This window comes from Lytechinus variegatus, chromosome 13 (assembly GCF_018143015.1).
Source record: "Lytechinus variegatus isolate NC3 chromosome 13, Lvar_3.0, whole genome shotgun sequence".
In the NCBI taxonomy this organism is placed as follows: domain Eukaryota; kingdom Metazoa; phylum Echinodermata; class Echinoidea; order Temnopleuroida; family Toxopneustidae; genus Lytechinus; species Lytechinus variegatus.
This window is the reverse complement of record NC_054752.1, coordinates 20,031,225-20,052,734: the sequence shown is the minus strand read 5'-3', so window position 1 is coordinate 20,052,734 and position 21,510 is coordinate 20,031,225. Positions and strand designations below refer to the sequence as shown.

Here is a 21,510-nt window from a genome sequence, read left to right as displayed (position 1 = left end):
TCATTCTATCATTTATTGAAACCAAGGCTGAACATGTAGCCGGCTATAAAATTACATATTGGCGTGTTCCATTTTTCCATTTCTCCTCACAGATCGATAAATCATAGATCCTGAATTAACCAAACATGCATAGTGGCAAGAACCTTAACTAAACCGGGGGTATTCTACCTTCGATTTTAATATATGTTGACGCTTGGCATTTGTTAGCATTTGATTTTGATGTGGTGTGAGGGGTTTCGGGTTAAACTAGGCCTAAACTAATGCAATAACTGGTATCACCCACTGTCTTGTTTTGATCTAATATCAACCTGTTTTATTATTATTTTTCAGTCTTTTAAAGTGTGTTTTTATAATTTAATTCAATTCATTTATTTTCTCTTTCAATCTTTTTACATTTACAATGAGAGTTTAAATATACATATTTACAAAATATAACATTTAAATCATTTCTATAATACAATAATACTATGTAATCGAAAGAGACCAACTAAAAGCAGAGATTGTGGGGGTAATTAATGTTACTTTTACCAGTTTCAAATGAGCATTGATTATTGTAAACTAATAAAACACATAAAAAATGTAATGCTATGAAAAATAGTTATTGCTTTATCAGATAATTTTTTTAAAATATCTCTAAATATTTAATTATTTAATAACATGGGGTGGTCAAAGGATTATACCACTCTACCCTCATATGTCAAATCTGCGCATGCTCCTATATATATATATCTATTCAATTTGTGACGTGTGCTGCGTGCGATAATCTATGCTTTCCCAATGAGATACTAGTAAATACTTTCAATCTATTCCGTGGAAACTTCATGTAGGATTAGAACCCATTTCACGAAGATGTCGGCTCCGGTAGCGATGGATCGAGAAAAATGGAGCTGGAAATTGGATTTTCTAGCAACAAACATCGGTTTTGTAGCGTGTTTCGAGAATATGTGGCGCTTCCCTTATCTCTGCTACTATTACGGAGGCGGTAAGGTCATACCTTGTTAATTAAACTCAGTTCAACCACAAAGGCCTACGAACACCAGTAACATCGAAACAAGTTGGATGAAATTTTATTGAGGTGGAGGGGATGGGGTCGGATGAATGCGTGAGCAAGAATAACAAGGACAGAGTGTATGTTATTTTTTTGCGACAATAAGATAAGAACGAGCAAGAAGTTTGGGGGTGCAACATGGAGTATGATATTAAAATCCGAAAAAAATTGCAAGAGAGCAAAATGAGCGAGCGAAATTTGTGATTGTTTTAGATCAAAATCTTGTATTCATAAAATATTATATTTAAGTTCCATTCACGTTTTTCTGTTTTTTTTTTTTTTGGTTATGAAGCTTTTTTTTTTTTTTGGGGGGGGGTCTTGTGCCCCATCTATCACCAGTGATTTACGTGTATAACGGAATAATATACCCTTCAATGCATTTTTTAAGTATGAAAATGTAAATTATATATCTTTAAAAATATACAAAAATAATATATGTTTCTTTATCTAAATCAATGCATTGATTTGATTAATCCGGTTTTCAATGTCAGTGTTTGACTAAAAGATATATTTAAAATAAAGATTAATCTCGGTTTATTCATTTGACCCGTATTCTGAAGTCGGGTTTAAGTTAGACCATGCATGGTCTAACTCTGTGCTAAGATTATGGAGAGCCAAACGTTTCAAAATTTTGTTTACAGTGATTGCCTCTCATGTTGCCCGTGTTTACTGTGACCATTACTCATTATTTTATTGTGAAGACAACTGTCATACCTATCCTTCCCAGGCAGTTAAAATGTTTTAGTAGTCAAATGAGCTGATACATGGAACCTCTACTGTTAGAGATTTATACAACCGGCTTGCCATAGTCAAACCACAACTTAAAACCATAGTTTAAAGGACAAATCCAGCCCAACAAAAAGGTGACTTGAATAAAAAGATAAAAATCTAACAAGCAAAACACTGAAAATCGGATGTAAAATAAGAAAGTTATGACATTTTAAATTTTTGCTTAAAAAAGTCACAAAACAGGATGTGCATTCACATCCTGTTGGGTATGCAAATGAGGAAACTGTCATTCACTCGCCATTACTTTTGTATTCTATTACATGAAATATGAAATATTCTAATTTTCTCCTCGTCAAGTGAAACAATGATTGATTCCTCCATGAACATGTGGAATTAGCATTGCTTAATACAATGTGATTCAGTCAAGTTGGTCCCTATTGTCAAATCTGGGCAAAATTAAATATTGTATAATTCATACAACAAAAAACAAAAGAAATAGTGAGTGAGGGACATCACCGACAGTTTCCTTTGCATGTCACTGAGTTGTGCATATCACTGTTTTGTGAAAAATAAGTGAAACTTTAAAATGTCATTAATCCTTATTTTTTACATCCGATTTTGATGACAATTTCACTGTTTTGCTAGCCGCTTCATTTTTCTCTATTAGATCAACATTTTTTGGGGGGTGGACTGGACCTTTAATTTAAACCCGACTTCAGAATACTGGCCAATGTGTGTAGGCTTACGTTTACCATGTTTACTGAATTCGTTATCATTCAACTCTTCAACCTGAATTCGTTTACGTATGCATTGCTGAGAGAAAGAATGTATATTTTACGCTTTTTATAAATAAATTATGTAATTAAAAAAATTCAACAGGAGCTCAGTTGCAAAAGGGGTTAGGTCGATTTTCATCATTTTTTTGTCTCAATGTATGGACTTTTAATAGCTCTACATGTATAGGATGATACCAAAGAAAATTTGAATTTCCCTTTATAAAATGAACAAAAATGGCAAAGAAAAATCCTTTTTAAAAAGGGGTTAGGTAGACTAAGAATTTTTTTGGGAAAAGAATATTTTAAAAACTTGAAGACATGTAGATTTTTTTTACACCCAATTTTCTCTTCACATGGTAGGGTGCCATGCAAATTTAGTTTCGCTTAAGAATATTGCAATATGGGAGAATAAAAAATGATTTTCTTGGAGTGGACCTAACCCCTTTTGCTACCAAACTCTTCTGAAGAGCTCATTTGTCAAAAGGGGTTAGATCCAATTTTCATAAATTTTATTGTTTTCTGTCTCAAACCTATTGGTTTTTAGTTGCTCTGATGATACCAAAGACCAAAGAAATTTGAAATTCAAAAGTGAATAAAAGTGGCAAAGAAAATCACTCTTTTATTCAAAAGAGAGTGAATTCATTTCAGTTTGCTTGCAAAAGGTGTAGGTCTTCAAAGATAATTTTTGAAAAATATAAATAAAAAAAATTATGTTCACATGATGTACATCATGACAATTTAGTTCCAAAATATTGCAATAAGAGAGAATGGAAAGCATGATTTTTCTCGGAATGGTCCAAGGTAGACCCCACCCTTTTGCGACCAAACTATTCATAAATAATTACATTTTTTAAATGAATTTTTTTTGAATATCTATTAAATTGAAATTTTATCCATCCCTCTTGAATCTAGCCTTGTTCCTCATCCCGTATGTCTTGTGTGTGTTCTTCATCGCGATGCCTCTTCTGTTCTTGGAGATGGCTCTTGGCCAGTACACCTCTTCGGGATCCCTCAAAGCTTGGAGGATTAGTCCACTTTTTAGGGGTAATGTTTTCATTCACTTTCAATGCTATCTATGCTTTGAAAAATATTTGGTAAAAGTGTTTCGTAAGGGTAATTATGCATCCGACCATTTCTTTGGGATATTTTTTTTTTCATTTGTAGAATAAAACTCTGTTGTTTTGTGAGAGATTTTGACACAATATACTCCTTTTTCTTTCCTTTCCCTTTTTCCTTTTATTCTATCATTTTTCTTATTTTCCCTTGGTCATAAAACTTCTCCCAGTTCTTTTAACGGGAACTAGGGGGTTATGATGCCCAATATCTAATAGTATTATGGCGAAGCTAAAATAATAACAAGACATTTCAAGCTATTTTCATCTTCTGAAAGTAATGTTTTATTGAAATGCATGTATGATATTTGAACGCATAGTGCTCGGCACTGTCGAAAGAAAGTTTCTTCATTCTCATTTCCTTCTCTGTGAATTTGAATAGTAAACATTGTTTCCAAGACGGAACTTCATCGTCAAGGCCTTTATAGGGCAAAGCTGGTCTCCTTAACCCAAACAATATTGACACCACAAATATTGCGGAGAGGGAAAATGATAATGTGGGCGGCGCACTATTTGCTCAAGGGATCCTACGAAATCATGTTTATGATTTTAGCAAATAATGTTTCGCAATATTCTTTGGAAAAGAATGGAAAGCGAAAACTTGTGTAATGCCCATAGTATGATTGTTCAGATCTAGTCCATGGTAATAGGAAATATTACTTAAGTTTGACAAAAGTCTATTCATCTACGGTCTACCTCTCTTTTGAATAGAGAAAGACAGAGACTATCCATTCTGAATTTGGATAGACTTTGATTTTCAAGTGGTGAGAAAAAAGGGAGGAGAGTAAGACAAAAATAAGAGCTGGGCAATTTAAGTATAACGTCATAATTATATCAGCCCCCCCCCCCCCGTCAAAATGTTCTGGCGACACTGTTACATGAAAGTCGAATTGCACCCATTATAAGTTTTGCGTTTATTCAAACAACTTTCGTTTTATTTTATTTTTTACTTGGAATTAAACGTAAGTTCCTGGCGCGACATTGTAACCTATAGTCTATAACATTTTAAAGATAAATGCCAGTTGTGCAGGGGCTGATCCAGGATTTTCCGGGGCGTTAGAAAGAATTAACAAGCCTCCAAAAAGATCCTCTGGCCCAATTAATGGCGATTTATGTCAGGAAAAAAATGACCAAAAAAGGGCCCTCACTGCACGAGAAATTCCCATATACCAATATTTTTAATGACTCCCAAGGAAGAAGGGGGGGGGGGGGGCACGGACCGGATATGCCCCTATACGTGAACCCGCCACTGCAGTTCTAACATTCAAAATGTATTCGTACACAAGACAATCGAATGGCAACCCTTGTGTCTGTACGTAATATGAATAGAAAATGTGCGTCAATTGATTCTGGAAGTAATGCTGGAAAAATAGCAAAAACAAGCATGGCATTTCAGCGAAACGTCTGGTGCTTTTACAAACGATTAACCACTATACATGTCCCAGGACCAAAATCCAGTTGAAACCAATTAGAGCAAAACCAATTGAAACCAGTTGGCCAACTGGTTTCAATAGGGAAATTGGAACAACTGGTTCCAATTGAAAACCAGTTGCCAACTGGTTCCAGTTAAAACCAATTGGGCAACTGGAACCAGTTGGCTATTGGTTACAATTGGTTTTCAATCGGTTCCAGTTGTTCTAATTTCCCTATTAAAACCAGTTGAATCCAATTGGAGGCAACTGGTTTCAATTGGTTCCAGTTGAAACCAATTGGAGGCAACTGGTTTTCAACTGGAACCAGTTGAAACCAATTGGTTTCCAACTTCCAGTTGGAATGAACTTAATTAGTTACAAATTAATTAGCATTTGCACTAACTATTGCTCATGCCAACACAGAAGCAGTGTTATTTGTCTATTAATACCAATGTAAAGGGCATTGATAAAATACAGATTTTCATATGTATATATTCATATTGGAGTTCTTCAAATATATGCATTTTTGTTTGATGTATTTGGTAAAAGTTAGTGGTGTACTTATTATCTTTGAATCTGTTTTAATAAAAATCTATAACATTTATAAACATGGTTTTCACTGCTAAGTATTGGAAACACTTATCTGAAAAAAGTGTGGAACTTCAAATTGAAAAAAAAAATAAATAGATACATTGTAAATTATGATCAATCTCATAAAACATTAATCTGTGCACACTGGCAGAAAATATGCAATTTACTGGTTTCAATTGGATCCAGTTGGGTAACTGGAAAATTTCCAATTGGAAACCAATTGGAAATCATTTCCAGTTACCCAACTGGATCCAGTTAGGATTTCCAGTTACCCAACTGGTTCCAGTTTTATTTCCAGTTACCCAACTGGTTCCAATTAGAATTCAGTTACCCATCTTTCCAGTTAGAATTCATCTCCAGTTAACCAATTGGTTCCATTTAGGATTTCCAGTTACCCAACTGGTTCCATTTTTAGAAATCATATCCAGTTGGAAGTCATTCCAGTTACCCAACTGGTTCCAGTTAGGATTTCCAGTTGCCCAACTGGTTCCAGTTAGGATCCAGTTACCCAACTGGTTCAAGTTAGAAATCATTTCCAGTTGGAAGTCATTTCCAGTTACCCAACTGGTTCCAGTTAGGATTTCCAGTTGCCCAACTGGTTCCAGTTAGGATTTCCATTACCCAACTGGTTCCAGTTAGAAATCATTTCGAGTTGGAAGTCATATCCATTTACCCAACTGGTTCCAGTTAGGATTTCCAGTTGCCCAACTGGTTCCAGTTAGGATTTCCAATTTCCAAACTGGTTTCAACACTGGTTTCAACACTCGCGCTACGCGCACACATGGGACATCAAAATCTAGTATTCAAGTCAATAGAGTTTTCATTGTTCGTTTTAAGCGAGATATACACATCCTGCAATTTTCATGAATAAAACTCACTTGATAAAGAGTTGCAGCTGCACTCGAAAGCTCGTGAACTTGTAAGCTAGTGAACACTTTTTGCGAGAGTGATCACGAATTTCCTTGTTGACCATAGTAGATTGCGTGACAAATGAATACCCTCTAGCGATGGTTTCAATTGGTTTCAACTGGAAATTGTTAAATTCAGTTAAAACCAATTGAAACCAGTTGAAATCAATTGAAACCAATTGAAACCAGTTGATAATCCAACTGGTTTCGATTGGATTTTGGTCTGGGTGCTTATCTGTGCCGGTTATGTTCAGTGTGATGGCTTTCTTTTTTCTTTGATTTCATGATTTCACATGTGAGTTCAGTACCATGCAGATTTGTCTACAATGTATTATGCACTTAACCATGTTTACTTCAGTGTTGACAGATTTGCCATGATTTTCACTTCTATTTCCTCCTCCTTATCCTGTGTGAATGTGTCCTTTGTATGATGAATTTCGTTTTTCCATTTTTTTCGTTGAATTTCGCTGAAGTTTATTGTAAAAATACCAGATAATTCATGGTGAAGGTTTGATGATCAAGATGACCATATATATTTTTTTCTGTCAGGAGCGGTAGTGAAATGATCGATCTGTTGATATGCTGTCAGTTTAATAAAATATTTTAAAGTTTTGGAGAAAATGACATTTTAACTATTTTTCTTTTAGTTCACGCTACATGGAAAGCTGCTCGCACATGACGTCACAAATAAAAAATAACTTCTATAAGTTTTTAATCCTTAATGGACCTTCCTCAAACCTTCACCAATATCTTTGTTTTTTCTGCTATTATTTTTGCAATAACTTCCCCTTTAAGCCCGTCTATTTGATGTTGATCTCTCTCTAGGTATTGGCATAGCTTCTACCGTGGTACTGTTTTGGCGTGGCATCATGTGCAACGTCATCTTGGCTTGGACTCTGTATTACCTCTACAGCTCCTGTATTGGTTTTGGGAGTGATTTTCCTTGGACGAGATGCGATCAGTCATGGAACACAGCCAATTGTCTTGAATCTGGAGTAAGTTTGGATGCCATGAGCCTGATTACAACAGGAAGGCAAAAGATATTCATATTCGACCCAATCCATTCGAATTTTTTTCAGTTTGATATTGCTGATTGACAAGTGTATGAATATGATTCAAAATCTTTCACTGATTCTAGAAATGGTAACTACTGAACTTCTTTTGCCCAAATTGGGAAGATATCAATGACTTTAGAACTACTTTTTTGACTGGCGGAAGAATTAGGGCTATTTCACTGTTTCAGATGATGAATTTGATATTTTGATCCCATCATAGTTATCTTCATAAATGGCGATTAATTGTATTTCTAAAATGAGCTGGCTACGATACCCTTCTCTGGTTAGGAATGGAATTTCAGATATATATCCTATCCATTGGTAGTAAACATTCGACCCTCTAACTTCACGTTTATTTTTTATTATTTTTTTTAAGAGCCATTTTAACACATGAAGTCTGTGGGAGAATGTTTTTCGCGGGTGACACCTTGGGAATCTCAATCGCGTCCCCTGTAGCTCAATCAGGGACATTTTGGAGTCTGAGTTCCAGTCGTTTCTAATAGATCTCTTATGTTAAAGTGACACTTTAAAAATCATGAAAAAAATAATGAAATTCTTAAAAAGGTCCCTCGACTGGCTCATTTACAAATAAATCGGCATTTATGAAGACATTTCCTGATGGATCAAATTCATCACCTGAAACAGTTAATTAACCCTAATCCTACCGCCAGTCAAAATTAATATAGTTCCAAAGTTGGTGATATTTCTTCCCAATTTTGGAAAGGAAGCTCAGTACCCTCCGTAGAATCAGTGTTAGATAGACATTCATATTCATACACTTTGTAAATCAGCTAATATATAAATAAAAGCAATTGAGAATGGTTTGTTTAACAAAGAAGAGGATCGAGGGTATTTGAATTCCAGTTCATCGTGGCTTAGCCGTGAACCAGAATAGCCTGGTGGTTGAGTCGCTGCCCGGAAAGCAGTAGATGGCAGGTTCGAATCCCAATGGTTCCAATTTTTTCTGACTTATGATTTATGATTTTCATACAGATCGAGCATACTGATCTTATGATTTTCATTACAGATCGAGCATACTGATCTTAAACAAATAGGAGTAATGCCGAAAATTTGTTAAACAAATTATAATTTCCTCCTATAAAGTCTCTTAATTTACTAATTGAGAATGGGTTGACTCGAATCTTTGCCTTCCGGATGGTTAAAAGGCCCGTGTGACTTGGAAGAAAGGTGTAGAGGTGCACCTCTTCTATTTTACTATTTTCAGCTTAGTAGCATTTAATTACTCTGTTATTAGTAATATTAATACCATGATTATTATAGTTAATTTTGTTATTGTTATGATATCATCTTTCTCCCCTTCCTTCTTCTTCTTCTTCCTATCATTAACAATATAATTATCATTATTTTTATTATTATTATAACTATTATTATCGTTACTCTTATTATCATTATTACTCTTATTATCATTATCATCATTTGTTATTATCAGGGGCCGTGGAAAGGTTTTGAAAGTGGGGGGGGGGGGGGGGGGCTGACCATGCAAAAAATCATAATCACAAGGTAATTTTTTTACGTTTTTTTACACGATTTTAGAAAATGTGCGGGGGCTGATCATGCTGCCATCAGTGTGAATACAATAATTTTTATTATAACATCTGTCTAATCTCAAATGTACTCTAGTACGAATGGGGATGCGTCAACGGAACGTACATTCCTGTCAACAGATACGATAGACCACCGGACTACTATTACTTCGACTTCGACAGTGAAATAGATTATCGATCATATTCAAGCGAATGCGGGGATCCCCCTTTCACGTCATTTCCAGAAGGAGAATTCTGGGGGTAAGATTCAATCATGTGATACTTGAACTTAAATTGAACTTAAAGGTCAAGTCCACCTCAGAAAAATGTTGACTTGAATCAATAGAGAATAATCAGACAAGCACAATGCTGAAAGTTTCATCAAAATCGGATGGAAAATAAGAAAGTTATGACATTTCAAAGTTTCGCTTGTTTTAAAAAAAAATAGTTATATGAACGAGCCAGTTACATCCAAATGAGAGAGTCGATGATGTCACTCACTCACTATTTCTTTTGTTTTTTATTGTTTGAAATATGAAATATTTTGATTTTCTTGTCATTGTCATGTGAAATGAAGTTTCATTCCTCCCTGAACACATGGAATTCCATTATTTTAACATTTTGTGCTTCAGGCAAGGAGGTCCTAATCATCAAATTTGTAAAAATTGAAATATTGTATAATTCAAACAATAAAAAACAAAAGAAATAGTGAGTGAGTGACATCATCGACTCTCTCATTTGGATGTAACTGGCTCGTTCATATAACTGTTTTGTGAAATGAAGCGAAACTTTAAAATGTCATTGCTTTCTTATTTTACATCCGATTTTGATGAAATTTTCATTGTTATGCTTGTTGAATTTTTCTCTTTTTATTCAAATCAAGTTTTTGTTGGGGTGGACATGTCCTTTAAATAAATTGTATAACGTGTAAACATGCAGTTTTCTCGGTGGATTCTTGCGAAGACTTGCATATGGGCAACAGCACTGAATTTTATTTTTTTTGCGAGCCCTGACCCATTTAAACCATTTTCACTCCCTTCTTCTTTTCTGTCATTATCATTTATTTATTTTTTTATTTACATTGTACGATTTGTATGTTTTCATGTAAGAACAATTAATAGTGATAACAACAACAACTCAACCAAAAAATTATAGTGATAATAATAATAATGACAATAATAGTGATAATAATTATAGTAATAGTAGTGATAATAATAATAATAACAATGATAATAATAGTGATAATAATAGGTGATAATAATAGTAATAATAATAGTAGTGATAAAATAATAACAATAATAATAATAGTGATAATAATAATAATAATAAATAATAATGATAATAATGATAATAATAATAGTAATATTAATAATAACGATAATGATTAAATAAGTAATATTAATTCAATTATGATGTTATTGGTGGTGCTCACCTCCCCCCTTCTAATTCCAGTGGCGCCACACCTAATGGTGTTGACATCCCTGTTCAAAGAACATTATTGATTGGCTCCTGGTCGTTGTTTGAACAAAACACGAATGCCACGGTGATCGCCATTGGTTATTCCCTTGATTTAGCGGCTGATTGGAAAGTTTTATGCAATAACGGGCGGACCCCCGGATTTATTAAGATTGATATCACGGTGATTTTAAGTCGCCTTCTGTGTTAATTTTATGGGATGAAAAACATTTCAAAAGTGCATTTGAATCGTAATGTTTCCCACATTTACTTGGCTCTATTTTCATGATCCACAAAACTGTTTCAGTAATTATTCCAATTCAATTATGGATGCTTTGAGTGTCAAATTAGCTGTGTAAAAAATATATCTTTAACCAGTGGTGTAGCTAGGATTTTTTTACCTGGGGGGGGGGACCGGGGGTCCTTGCTTTTTCCGGGGGGTGGGGGGGGGGCACCGGCCATTTTTTCCGGTGTGTGTGTAATGTGTCACAAGGGCGGATCCGACTTTCGCCAATAGGGGACGGGGCCCAAAATTATCTTCACCTATATTTTCCCCTATCAGTCACTACTTAGTTTTATTCTCATAAAACAATATAAACATGAAATAATCTCATAAGCCTTATAAAAAGTGCGAGCGCGAAGCGCGAGCGATTTTTTTTTTTTACTTTCATGTATTTTGTCCTGAAAATTAAATATTCTGGGCAATGTTATGTGTGATCTTCAACAAGATTCGTAGTAACTAGATCGGTAATGCGAACGCTAAGCACGAGCAGAATTTTGTATTAACTGATCAAGCATTGTCGAAAAGGGACCTGTTAAGGACTGCTTACAGTTACCCACGAAACGGTATATATTTCAATAATGCGAGCGCGAAACGCGAGCAATTTTTTTTGACATTCCGACCTAAAAAATGGTCATTCTAAGCACTTTTTGTATTAATAAATAGTATAGGTATTTAACTAAACGCTTGATGCGAGCGCGAAGCGCGAGAGGAAGAAAATTGAGATTTTGGACCTGAAAGCAGGACACTCTGGCATCGTCATTAATGCAATCGTGAAGCGTGAGCAAACAATTATTGATATTCTGATGTGAAACTGGATGATTTAAGTACATTTTGAATAAAGAACATGCAGGATATCGCGCATGTTTTCTATTTAGACCTAGAATTTGGGTATTCTAAATACACTTGTTTAGTAGAACATTATGGAATACACGTAGACAATATGAACTTAGCCAATCAAACAATGTGACCACGCAGCGTGAGCTTAAAATGCTGATATGTAGACCATAAAACGGACATGTTACAGAGCACTTCAATTTGTAAATGAAAAAAAATAATGAAATCTCGATGTCCGAGCTCAAATAAGTTTTTGTATATTGACTTCAAAACTTGCTCCATAACAGCCTAATGAGCAAGATATGAATTTCATCGAACAGGCAATTCTGGCGCGAAGCGCAAGCAAAAAATATGTAGTAACATGAAAGATTTTTTTTTGCAAGTCTTCCCCTCACATTATTTCATTCACTCGTCTTCCTCCTCTTATTTTTTTTTCTTCCGTCTTTCTTCTTCTTTTTCCTTTCTTCTTTCTCCTTTTTTTTTGCTCTGCCAATTTTTTTCTTGGGGGGCACCTGGGGGGGGGGGGGGTGTTGCACCCACAAATGTAATAACGCCCACAAATGTAATAACGCCCACAAATGTAATAACACTTTACCCACAAATGTAATAACGCCACAAATGTAATAACACTTTACCCACAAATGTAATAATTTCACCCACAAATGTAATAATGCACTTTACCCACAAATGTAATAATTTTTGATCGCCCACAAATGTAATAAATTTGAAGGGTTGTTAGCAAATTCGTTCTGAACTAAAATCGTATAGTAATGCGTTCATATAGAACAAAAGTGCAAAGTTTTTTCCTGACCCGGTTAGTTAACAAATTATAATATAAATCCAAAGTCTCTATTTCAGACCGGTTGTTTCAAAAATTATAATATAAATCCAAAGTCTTTATTCCAGACCCGGTTGTTTCAAAAATAATAATATAAGTACAAAGTCTTTATTCCAGACCCGGTTGTTTAAAAAATAATAATATACGTACAAAGTCTTTATTCCAGACCCGGTTGTTTAAGAAATAATCATATGAACCTAAAGTCTTTATTCCATAGCCGATTGTTTAAAAAACGATAATGTAAGTCCAAAGGATTTTCTCCAGACCCGGTTGTTTAAAAAATTATAATATAAATCCAAAGTCTTTTTCCAGACCCTGTTGTTTCAAAAATTATAATATAAATCCAAAGTCTTTATTCCAGACCCGGTTGTTTAAAAAATAATAATATAAGTACAAAGTCTTTATTCCAGACCCGGTTGTTTAAGAAATAATCATATGAGCCTAAAGTCTTTATTCCAGACCCGATTGTTTCAAAAATGAAAATATAAGTCCAAAGTCGTTTCTCCAGACCCGGTTGTTTAAAAAATCATAATATAAATCCAAAGTCTTTTTCCAGACCCTGTTGTTTCAAAAATTATAATATAAATCCAAAGTCTTTATTCCAGACCCTGTTGTTTCAAAAATTATAATATAAATCCAAAGTCTTTATTCCAGACCCGGTTGTTTAAAAATAATAATATAAGTCCAAAGTCTTTATTCCAGATCGATTGTTTAAAAGATAATAATATAAGTCCAAAGTCTTTTCTCCAGACCCGGTTGTTTCAAAAATTATAATATAAATCCAAAGTCTTTTTCCAGACCCGGTTGTTTCAAAAATTATAATACAAATCCAAAGTCTTTATTCCAGACCCGGTTGTTTAAAAAATTATAATATAAGTACAAAGTCTTTATTCCAGACCGGTTGTTTAAAAAATAATCATATGAGCCTAAAGTCTTTTTTCCAGACCCGTTATTTCAAAAATTATAATATAAGTCCAAACTAAGATACCATAATGATATTCCAGTGGAAAAAAAGAAAATCGAGCTTAGCCTTTGCTCCAAACCCTGTTATTCAAAAATTGTAAATAACAATACAACAACAACAAAAACCGTATAAGAACCCATAATCTTATTAATGCTGGATAACATGGACATATAGCGTAGTCTTTCAGCCAGACCCAGTCATTTGTTTCTCAAAATAAGGCTAAGAGTAAAAATATAAATAACTCCAAATCTAATACCAAGCAATTCTTGAACCTAAGAACATGTTTTTTAAAAGAGGTTTAGAATGTTGTCTTTATCCCAGACCTAATTATTACAAAACTTACGAGAAAAAAAATCTAACATAAGACCATATCATATTCTCTTGGAATAACATGAGTTGTAAAACGTACTCTTTCCTCCAGACCAGGTTATCTAAGGAATGAATTAAAAAAGAAAATCAAATCTAAAACCAGTTTTCAAAAGTTACACCCAGTAAAAAATGTCTGTACCCCAAATCCAGATTCTTTTGTATAATAATACTAAGACCCCTACAAAACATTGTAATTATGCATTTGCAAAGAAAACGTCCATTTTCCAGACTTGGTTATTATTTAAAAATAAAATTGTTTAAAACAAATACCCAATAATCTAACTACTGTGGAATAACATGGAGATCGATTGTAGACTTTCCTCCAGACACAATTATTTCAAGAATAAAAAAACAATAAAACCCAACCCCCAACAACGAATCTAAGAACCAACAATCCTCCAAATTAAGACCAAGTACAAAAGCACATGTTTAGAGCGTTGTCTCTATTCCAGACCCAGTCATTTAGAAATTAATTCAAACAATATATAAAAACATAAGACTTTGTCATATTCTTATTCCTGTTGAATAACATTATTATTATGCTTAGACCTTCGTCTAGACCCAGCTATTTATAAGATAACACAAGTATTGAAAAAAAATCAAAGCTAAGACCAATCTTTAAAATTAAACCCATTTAAAATGCTTGGGTTTAGAGAGTTGTCTTTACCCCACATCCAGTTCTCTTAAAATACAAATTAAGCAAAAGATTAATCTAAAAACTTAGACACCAGCATCTCCCAAATTATAAAACCCTGTAATAAGGCATACCGTAAGTTGGTATACAACTTGTTTTTGTTTGATGGAAGTGAAATAAATAAAATTGAATTGAATTGAATTGAATACCACAAAAACGTCAAATTAATAAAAGGTGTAAATATTCAGATATGAATGGTACGCGCCTTAAAAACCCAAAATAACAACAACAACAACGTTATTCTACATCAATGATATTGTGGCGTCTTGGTTAATATTGTTTGTCTGTTTTTATCGTTTTATCATATCTTATCACTTCTTGATCACATAAATCCCCCCTCTCTCTCTCTCTTTACTTAACGGGTCAATATAACCCAAGAAAATATATCTTAGGCCACTGAGATTATTGGAATTGTAACTAATAAAAAGAAATGCTGAATATATTACAAATGGTGTTTGGTACACTGAAAATTTAAAATACCGAAGAATTTGTTAAAACTTTATCCCCTCTTGCTAGAATGATTTTCTTTTATATAATATCTCATAGATCGTCGATCAACAACCTTATCGTTTACGGGAAGTAATCCCCATATTGTGTGCTGATATCTTATTCCTCAGTTTTTTGTTTTATATGTATTTAAAGGTTTTGTGTTTTTTTTCATAAAAAAGGAATGAATATACAAGAAATAATAATAACAAACAAGTGGAATGCCTCTGACCGTCTCACCTGCATCACGCGATTCAAAATAGCAGCAGTGCTGACTTTGAAAACTACTATAACTCGCACAAGATGTTAAGTGATATTTGGTTACTCTTATTTCCACGTTTTATGAACTAGACCAATACACTTACAGAGATAGGATGGTAATTCAACAAATACCCCAATGTGGCCAAAATTCATTGACCTCACATGACCTTTGACCTTGATCATGTGACCTGAAACTTGCACAGGATATTCAGTGATACTTTATTACTCTTATGTCCAAGTTTCAAAAGTCAGATCAATAAACTTACAAAGTTATGATGGTAATTCAACAGATACCCCCATTATGGCCAAAGTTCATTGACCTTTGACCTTGGTCATGTGACCTAAAATGCACACAGGATGTTCAGTGATACTTGATTACTCTTATGTCCAAGTTTTATGAACTAGACCAACATACTTTCAAAGTTATGATGGTAATTCACCAAAAAAAAAAACAATTCGGCCAAAGTTCATTGACCCTAAATGACCTTTGACCTTGACCATGTGACCTGAAACTTGCCCAGTATGTTTAGTGATACTTGATTACTATTATGTCCAAGTTTCATGAATCAGATCCAAAACCTTTTTAAGTTGTGATTGTAATTCATCAGATACCCCCAAATCGGCCAAAGTTCATTGACCCTAAATGACCTTTGACCTTGGTCATGTGACGTAAAACTCATGCAGGATGTTTGGTGATACTTGATTAACCTTATGTCCAAGTTTAATGAACTAGGTCTATATATTTTCTAAGTTATGATGATATTTCAAAATCTTAACCTCAGGTTATGATTTTGATGTTGATTCCCCCAACATGGTCTAAGTTCATTGACCCTAAATGACCTTTGACTTTAATCATGTGACATGAAACTCTGATAGGATGTTAAGTAATACTTGATTAACCTTATGGCTAAGTTTCATGAACTAGGTTTTTATACTTTCTAAGTTATGATGTCATTTCAAAAACTTAACCTTAGGTTAAGATTTGATGTTGACGCCGCCGCCGCCGTCGCCGTCGGAAAAGCAGCGCCTATAGTCTCACTCTGCTATGCAGGTGAGACAAAAAGAAGTAATAAATATAATACTAAATAAAATTGTTACCCTACTTCTCATACAGTGGGTGGCAAAAATAGTCAATCATGACTTATTGCCAAATAAAAACATGGAATGGAATGGTTATCCCCTCTTGTTAGAATGTTTTTCTTTTATATAATATATCATAGATCGTCAATCAACAACTTCATCGTTTTCGGGAAGTAATCCCCCTATTGTTTACTGATATCTTATTTCTCAGTTTTTTTTTCATATATATTTTAATGTTTTGTTATTTAGGTTTTTTTCATAGAAAAAAGGAAGGAATATACAAGAAATTGTTTTTTTAAAGGACAAGTCCACCCCAACAAAAACTTGATTTGAATAAAAAGAGAAAAATTCAACAAGCATAACACTGAAAATTTCATCAAAATCGGATGTAAAATAAGTTATGGCATTTTAATGTTTCGCTTCATTTCACAAAACAGTTATATGCACATCTCGGTCGGTATGCAAATGAGGAACTGATGGCATCACTCACTCACTATTTCTTTTGTATTTTCTTAAATGAAATATGAAATATTTTTATTTTCTCGTCATTGTCATGTGAAATGAAGTTTCATTCCTCCCTGCAACACGTGGAAATTTATTATTTTAACATTTTGTGCTTTAGGCAAGGAGGTCCTAATCGTCAAATTCGTAAAAATTGAAATAATGTATAATTCAAACAATGAAAACCAAAAGAAATAGTGAGTGAGTGACATCATCGACTCTCTCATTTGGATGTAGCTGGCTCGTTCATATAACTATTTTGTTAAAAATAACAAAACTTTGAAATGTCATAACTTTCTTATTTTACATCCGATTTTGATAACATTTTCAGCATTGTGCTTGTCTGATTTTTCTCTATTGATTCAAATCAACATTTTTCTGAAAAGGACTTGACCTTTAATGATTGCAGGGTCTTTGTTTTGTTGTTGTTGTTGTGTTTTTAATGACTTTTATAACTGGGTCTGACAGAAAGACTACGCTACATTTCCATGTTATTCAACATAGATAGGATCGTGGGTCTTTGTTTTTTTCTAATTATTACAATTTTTGAAATAAATGGGTCTGGAAAAAGACTTTGGACTTATATTATAATTTTTTAATTAACCGGGTCTGGAAAAAAGATTTCGCATTTTTGTGCTATATAAACACATTACTATAAAGTTTCAGCTTTTAGTTACCGGGTCTGGAGCAAAGACTATGCTTGATTTTCAATTTACCATTAGCACTGGAATATCATTAATGTATCTCATTTGGGACTAAAATTATAATTTTTGAAATAACCGGGTCTGGAAAAAAGACTTTGGATTTATATCATGATTTTTTAAACACCTGGGTCTGGAAAAAAAGATTTTGGATTCATATCATGATTTTTGAAACACCAGGGTCTGGAAAAAGACTTTGGACTTGCATTATTATTGTTTAAACAACCGGGTCTGGAATAAAGACTTTGGACTTATATTATCATTTTTGAAACAATCGGGTCTGGAATAAAGACTTTTGGCTCATATGATTATTTTTTAAACAACCGGGTCTGGAATAAAGACTTTGGACTTATATTATTATTTTTTAAACAACCGGGTCTGGAATAAAGACTTTTGATTTATATTATAATTTTTGAAACAACAGGGTCTGGAAAAAGACTTTGGATTTATATTATAATTTTTGAAACAACCGGGTCTGGAGAAAAGACTTTGGACTTATATTATCATTTTTGAAACAATCGGGTCTGGAATAAAGACTTTTGGATCATATGATTATTTTTTAAACAACCGGGTCTGGAATAAAGACTTTGGACTTATATTATTATTTTCTAAACAACCGGGTCTGGAATAAAGACTTTTGATTTATGTTATAATTTTTGAAACAACAGGGTCTGGAAAAAGACTTTGGATTTATATTATAATTTTTGAAACAACCGGGTCTGGAATAAAGACTTTGGGCTCATATTATTATTTTTGAAACAACCGGGTCTGGAATAAAGACTTTGGGCTCATATTATTATTTTCGAAACAACCGGGTCTGGAATAAAGACTTTGGATTTATATTATAATTTTTGAAACAACCGGGTCTGGAATAAAGACTTTGGGCTCATATTATTATTTTTTAAACAACCGGGTCTGGAATAAAGACTTTGGGCTCATATTATTATTTTCGAAACAACCGGGTCTGGAATAAAGACTTTGGATTTATATTATAATTTGTTAATTAACCGGGTCAGGAAATGAGACTTTGCACTTTTGTGCTTAATGAACGCATTACTATACGATTTAAGCTTAGAACGGATTTGCCAAAAAATCCCTTCAAACTTATTACATTTGTGGGTAAAGTCATTATTACATTTGTGGGCGATCAAAAATTATTACATTTGTGGGTAAAGTGCATTATTACATTTGTGGGTGAAATTATTACATTTGTGGGTAAAGTGTTATTACATTTGTGGGCGTTATTACATTTGTGGGTAAAGTGTTATTACATTTGTGGGCGTTATTACTTTTGTGGGCGATTATTACATTTGTGGTTGTAACAGGGGGGCACACCAAATCTCGGGGGGGGGGGGGCACGTGCCCCCCCCCCCCCCCCCCGCCGGTAGCTACGCCACTGTCTTTAACTGTTAGACGAGTATTAAAATTGGCTATTCATAGTTAAACTACAACTTTAGACCAGAGTTTAATTCAAACCCGAGTTCAGAATGCAATCCACTGGTTTTGAAGATTGACATTTCCTTTTTTTTCATTTCTCAAACGAATACCCCTGTAGGTGTTAAAGGAATGCTGGTTAAGGCCTGGTCACACCGCCCGAGCGTCGTTGGAGCGGTCGTGGAGTGGTAGGGAAAGAGGGTCGAAAGGCGCTTTCAAAATTGGGGAAAAAATCGAAAACATAAAAAAAAAACAATCAAAATCGAAAATGGTGAACGGTAGCGAGCGGTGTTCATTTTTTTTCTCTCCGCTCCACGACCGCTCTAACAACGCTCGGGCGCTGTGACCATGCCTTTACAGTTAAATATTCACCTTTGTCAGGGACGGATCCAGATTTTTCAAGGGGGGGATTTTCTCCAAGTAGGAAATGCCCCTTCCCCGCATGGATTCGCCACTGACCTTTGTCATGATTATATTAATTCTCAAATATTAATTCTCAGAAACAACGTGTTGGGGCAACCGGAATACTATGACGGAACGTTTAACATTGGAGGTGTCACTGGACACCTTGCCATACCGCTTCTCCTAGCGTGGATGCTGATTTACCTTTGCCTATCGATACCCGTAGGATGGACCGCCAAGGTAACGCACATCAGTTCTCCTCATCATATTTTCAGTCAAACTTTGATTATTATTGTCATGATTTTCTGGGCATGGTGGGTCATCGGTGGTACACTTAAAGAAATCAGTCAAGCACCCTTATCTTAAAGTTTGACGCATTGGCTTCATACAGTGAGAACAGAACAAATCCGAAAGTTAATACACTGTCAATCGACAACTGGGCGTTGTGGCGTGCGCCTGTAATCCAAGCTGTGGGGGAAGTTACAAATTGATGCACAGGTTCGAGGTTCGAGCCTTGATCACGTCTTTCGGATGGTAACGTTAAATGTCGGTCAGACGTAAATAATCAAACCTGATTCATACACGTCTGACGAAACTCAAACACACACACACGTTCCCCACGTCTTCATTAGGAATTATTGATCGGGGGAGTGTTTCATATCAATATTTTCATCCGACAAGTTGTCAGATCTGACATCTTTCCATGATTTTGATTGGTTGAAAGGCACTGTTCCTATAACTGTCGGAGAAAATGGTACTTGTCGGATAAAACGTCCGACAAGTCTTTTCATGAAACGCCCCCCTGATCAGGTTCATCATGGAGGTATCGCCCGCCATAAAGCAACGATATACGTGAGTATTACGAAGTGCTAGCTGACTTTAGAAATGTTGTAGTTTGCATTTAAAGAAAACGACACTAAATTCGATTTGGGTTAGAGTGGTTCTTTGTAGATCTTAGGCATTTACGTCACCAGGTCGCCATCTTAGAGGATGAATGACGCCATTGCCTGTTTGATCATCGATGTACATGCTGTCACAGCCATGGGGAGGGTTGGATGACCTGTTGGTCCAGTGGCTACTTCTTAAATACAGAATTCAGACAAAGTAACAATGGAGACAATATTTTTAGGATTTTTTTTTAAAAATTTCAATCTTCAAGTTCACGTGTTCCTTGGAACAACAATTAAGTTAATTTAAAACATAAAATATGGAAGAGTATTCAATTTAAACAATCATCAAATTCAACGGAGATCATACCTTGCAATACAATCCAATAATGCAACCATTAACTGTTCCTGATCAATTCGTTATATAAAATAATGATCGATATATCTAAATAAATAACCAAACGGTTTACTGTGTTAATGCTTAAAGTCCAAAAAAATCTTTTATTTCTATATTTTCATTTCTTTAAAATATGGAACCTGATCTGAAGAAATACTTGGGAATATTGGAATCAACTCGTTGATCATCTAACATGGCCGAAGTCCTTGATGTTCGCCTAATTGACTGACTCAACTTGACTAGTCTAGACTTTACATCATACTGTAGTTTACATCGGGTGCACCCTTTGGGTGCACCCCTGTGGTTGAGAAGCGCCTTCACGCAATGGACATCATAACGTCGTCCTTAAAACAGTCGACACCACGTCAAAGCCATATACAGATAATTAAATACCAAGGCATAAAACTACCTATCCCTAACAAGACATAACCTATCTCATATCCACAAGAACAATCAAGAATATTCAGTCTCATGCTATTTCCATAAAACAACTTCTGATTTCTGGTTACATTATGACATGCAATAGTTCATACTAAGCAACATCCATTTTGGAAAAGAACAATTAATATCTATGACAATTAAGGATAACAATCGAACTTACAAGAATATATTCTTTAAAATGTTTGCAATAATATACCTCAGCTTCAAGTCAAATGACCCTTTCGATCTAAATAATATCTTTAATCCACTTAATGGAAAGCATATGCAATACTACAAATTTAAATCAATCATTAATGATTTGAATGATT

General features: G+C 34.4%; 2 protein-coding genes across 2 annotated transcripts in view; both read left to right on the top strand.

Moving 5' to 3' along the window:
* Nucleotides 1-849: 849 nt before the first annotated feature.
* On the top strand, nucleotides 850-9,362 carry LOC121425953 (sodium-dependent noradrenaline transporter-like; the record flags this gene model as incomplete). Its single annotated transcript, XM_041622081.1, has 4 exons — nucleotides 850-982; nucleotides 3,466-3,597; nucleotides 7,402-7,571; nucleotides 9,273-9,362. Coding segments are annotated over exons 1-4 (525 nt in total), but the record flags the coding sequence as incomplete, so codon positions are not given.
* A 1-nt stretch (nucleotide 9,363) lies between these two features.
* Nucleotides 9,364-21,510, top strand: part of LOC121425952 (sodium- and chloride-dependent taurine transporter-like) — a 34,789-nt gene continuing 22,642 nt past the window's right edge. The window contains exons 1-2 of the mRNA XM_041622080.1: nucleotides 9,364-9,436; nucleotides 19,576-19,717. Coding sequence (XP_041478014.1) covers nucleotides 19,670-19,717 — 48 coding nt within the window. The 5' untranslated portion in view covers nucleotides 9,364-9,436; nucleotides 19,576-19,669. The remainder of the gene's footprint in view (nucleotides 9,437-19,575; nucleotides 19,718-21,510) is intronic.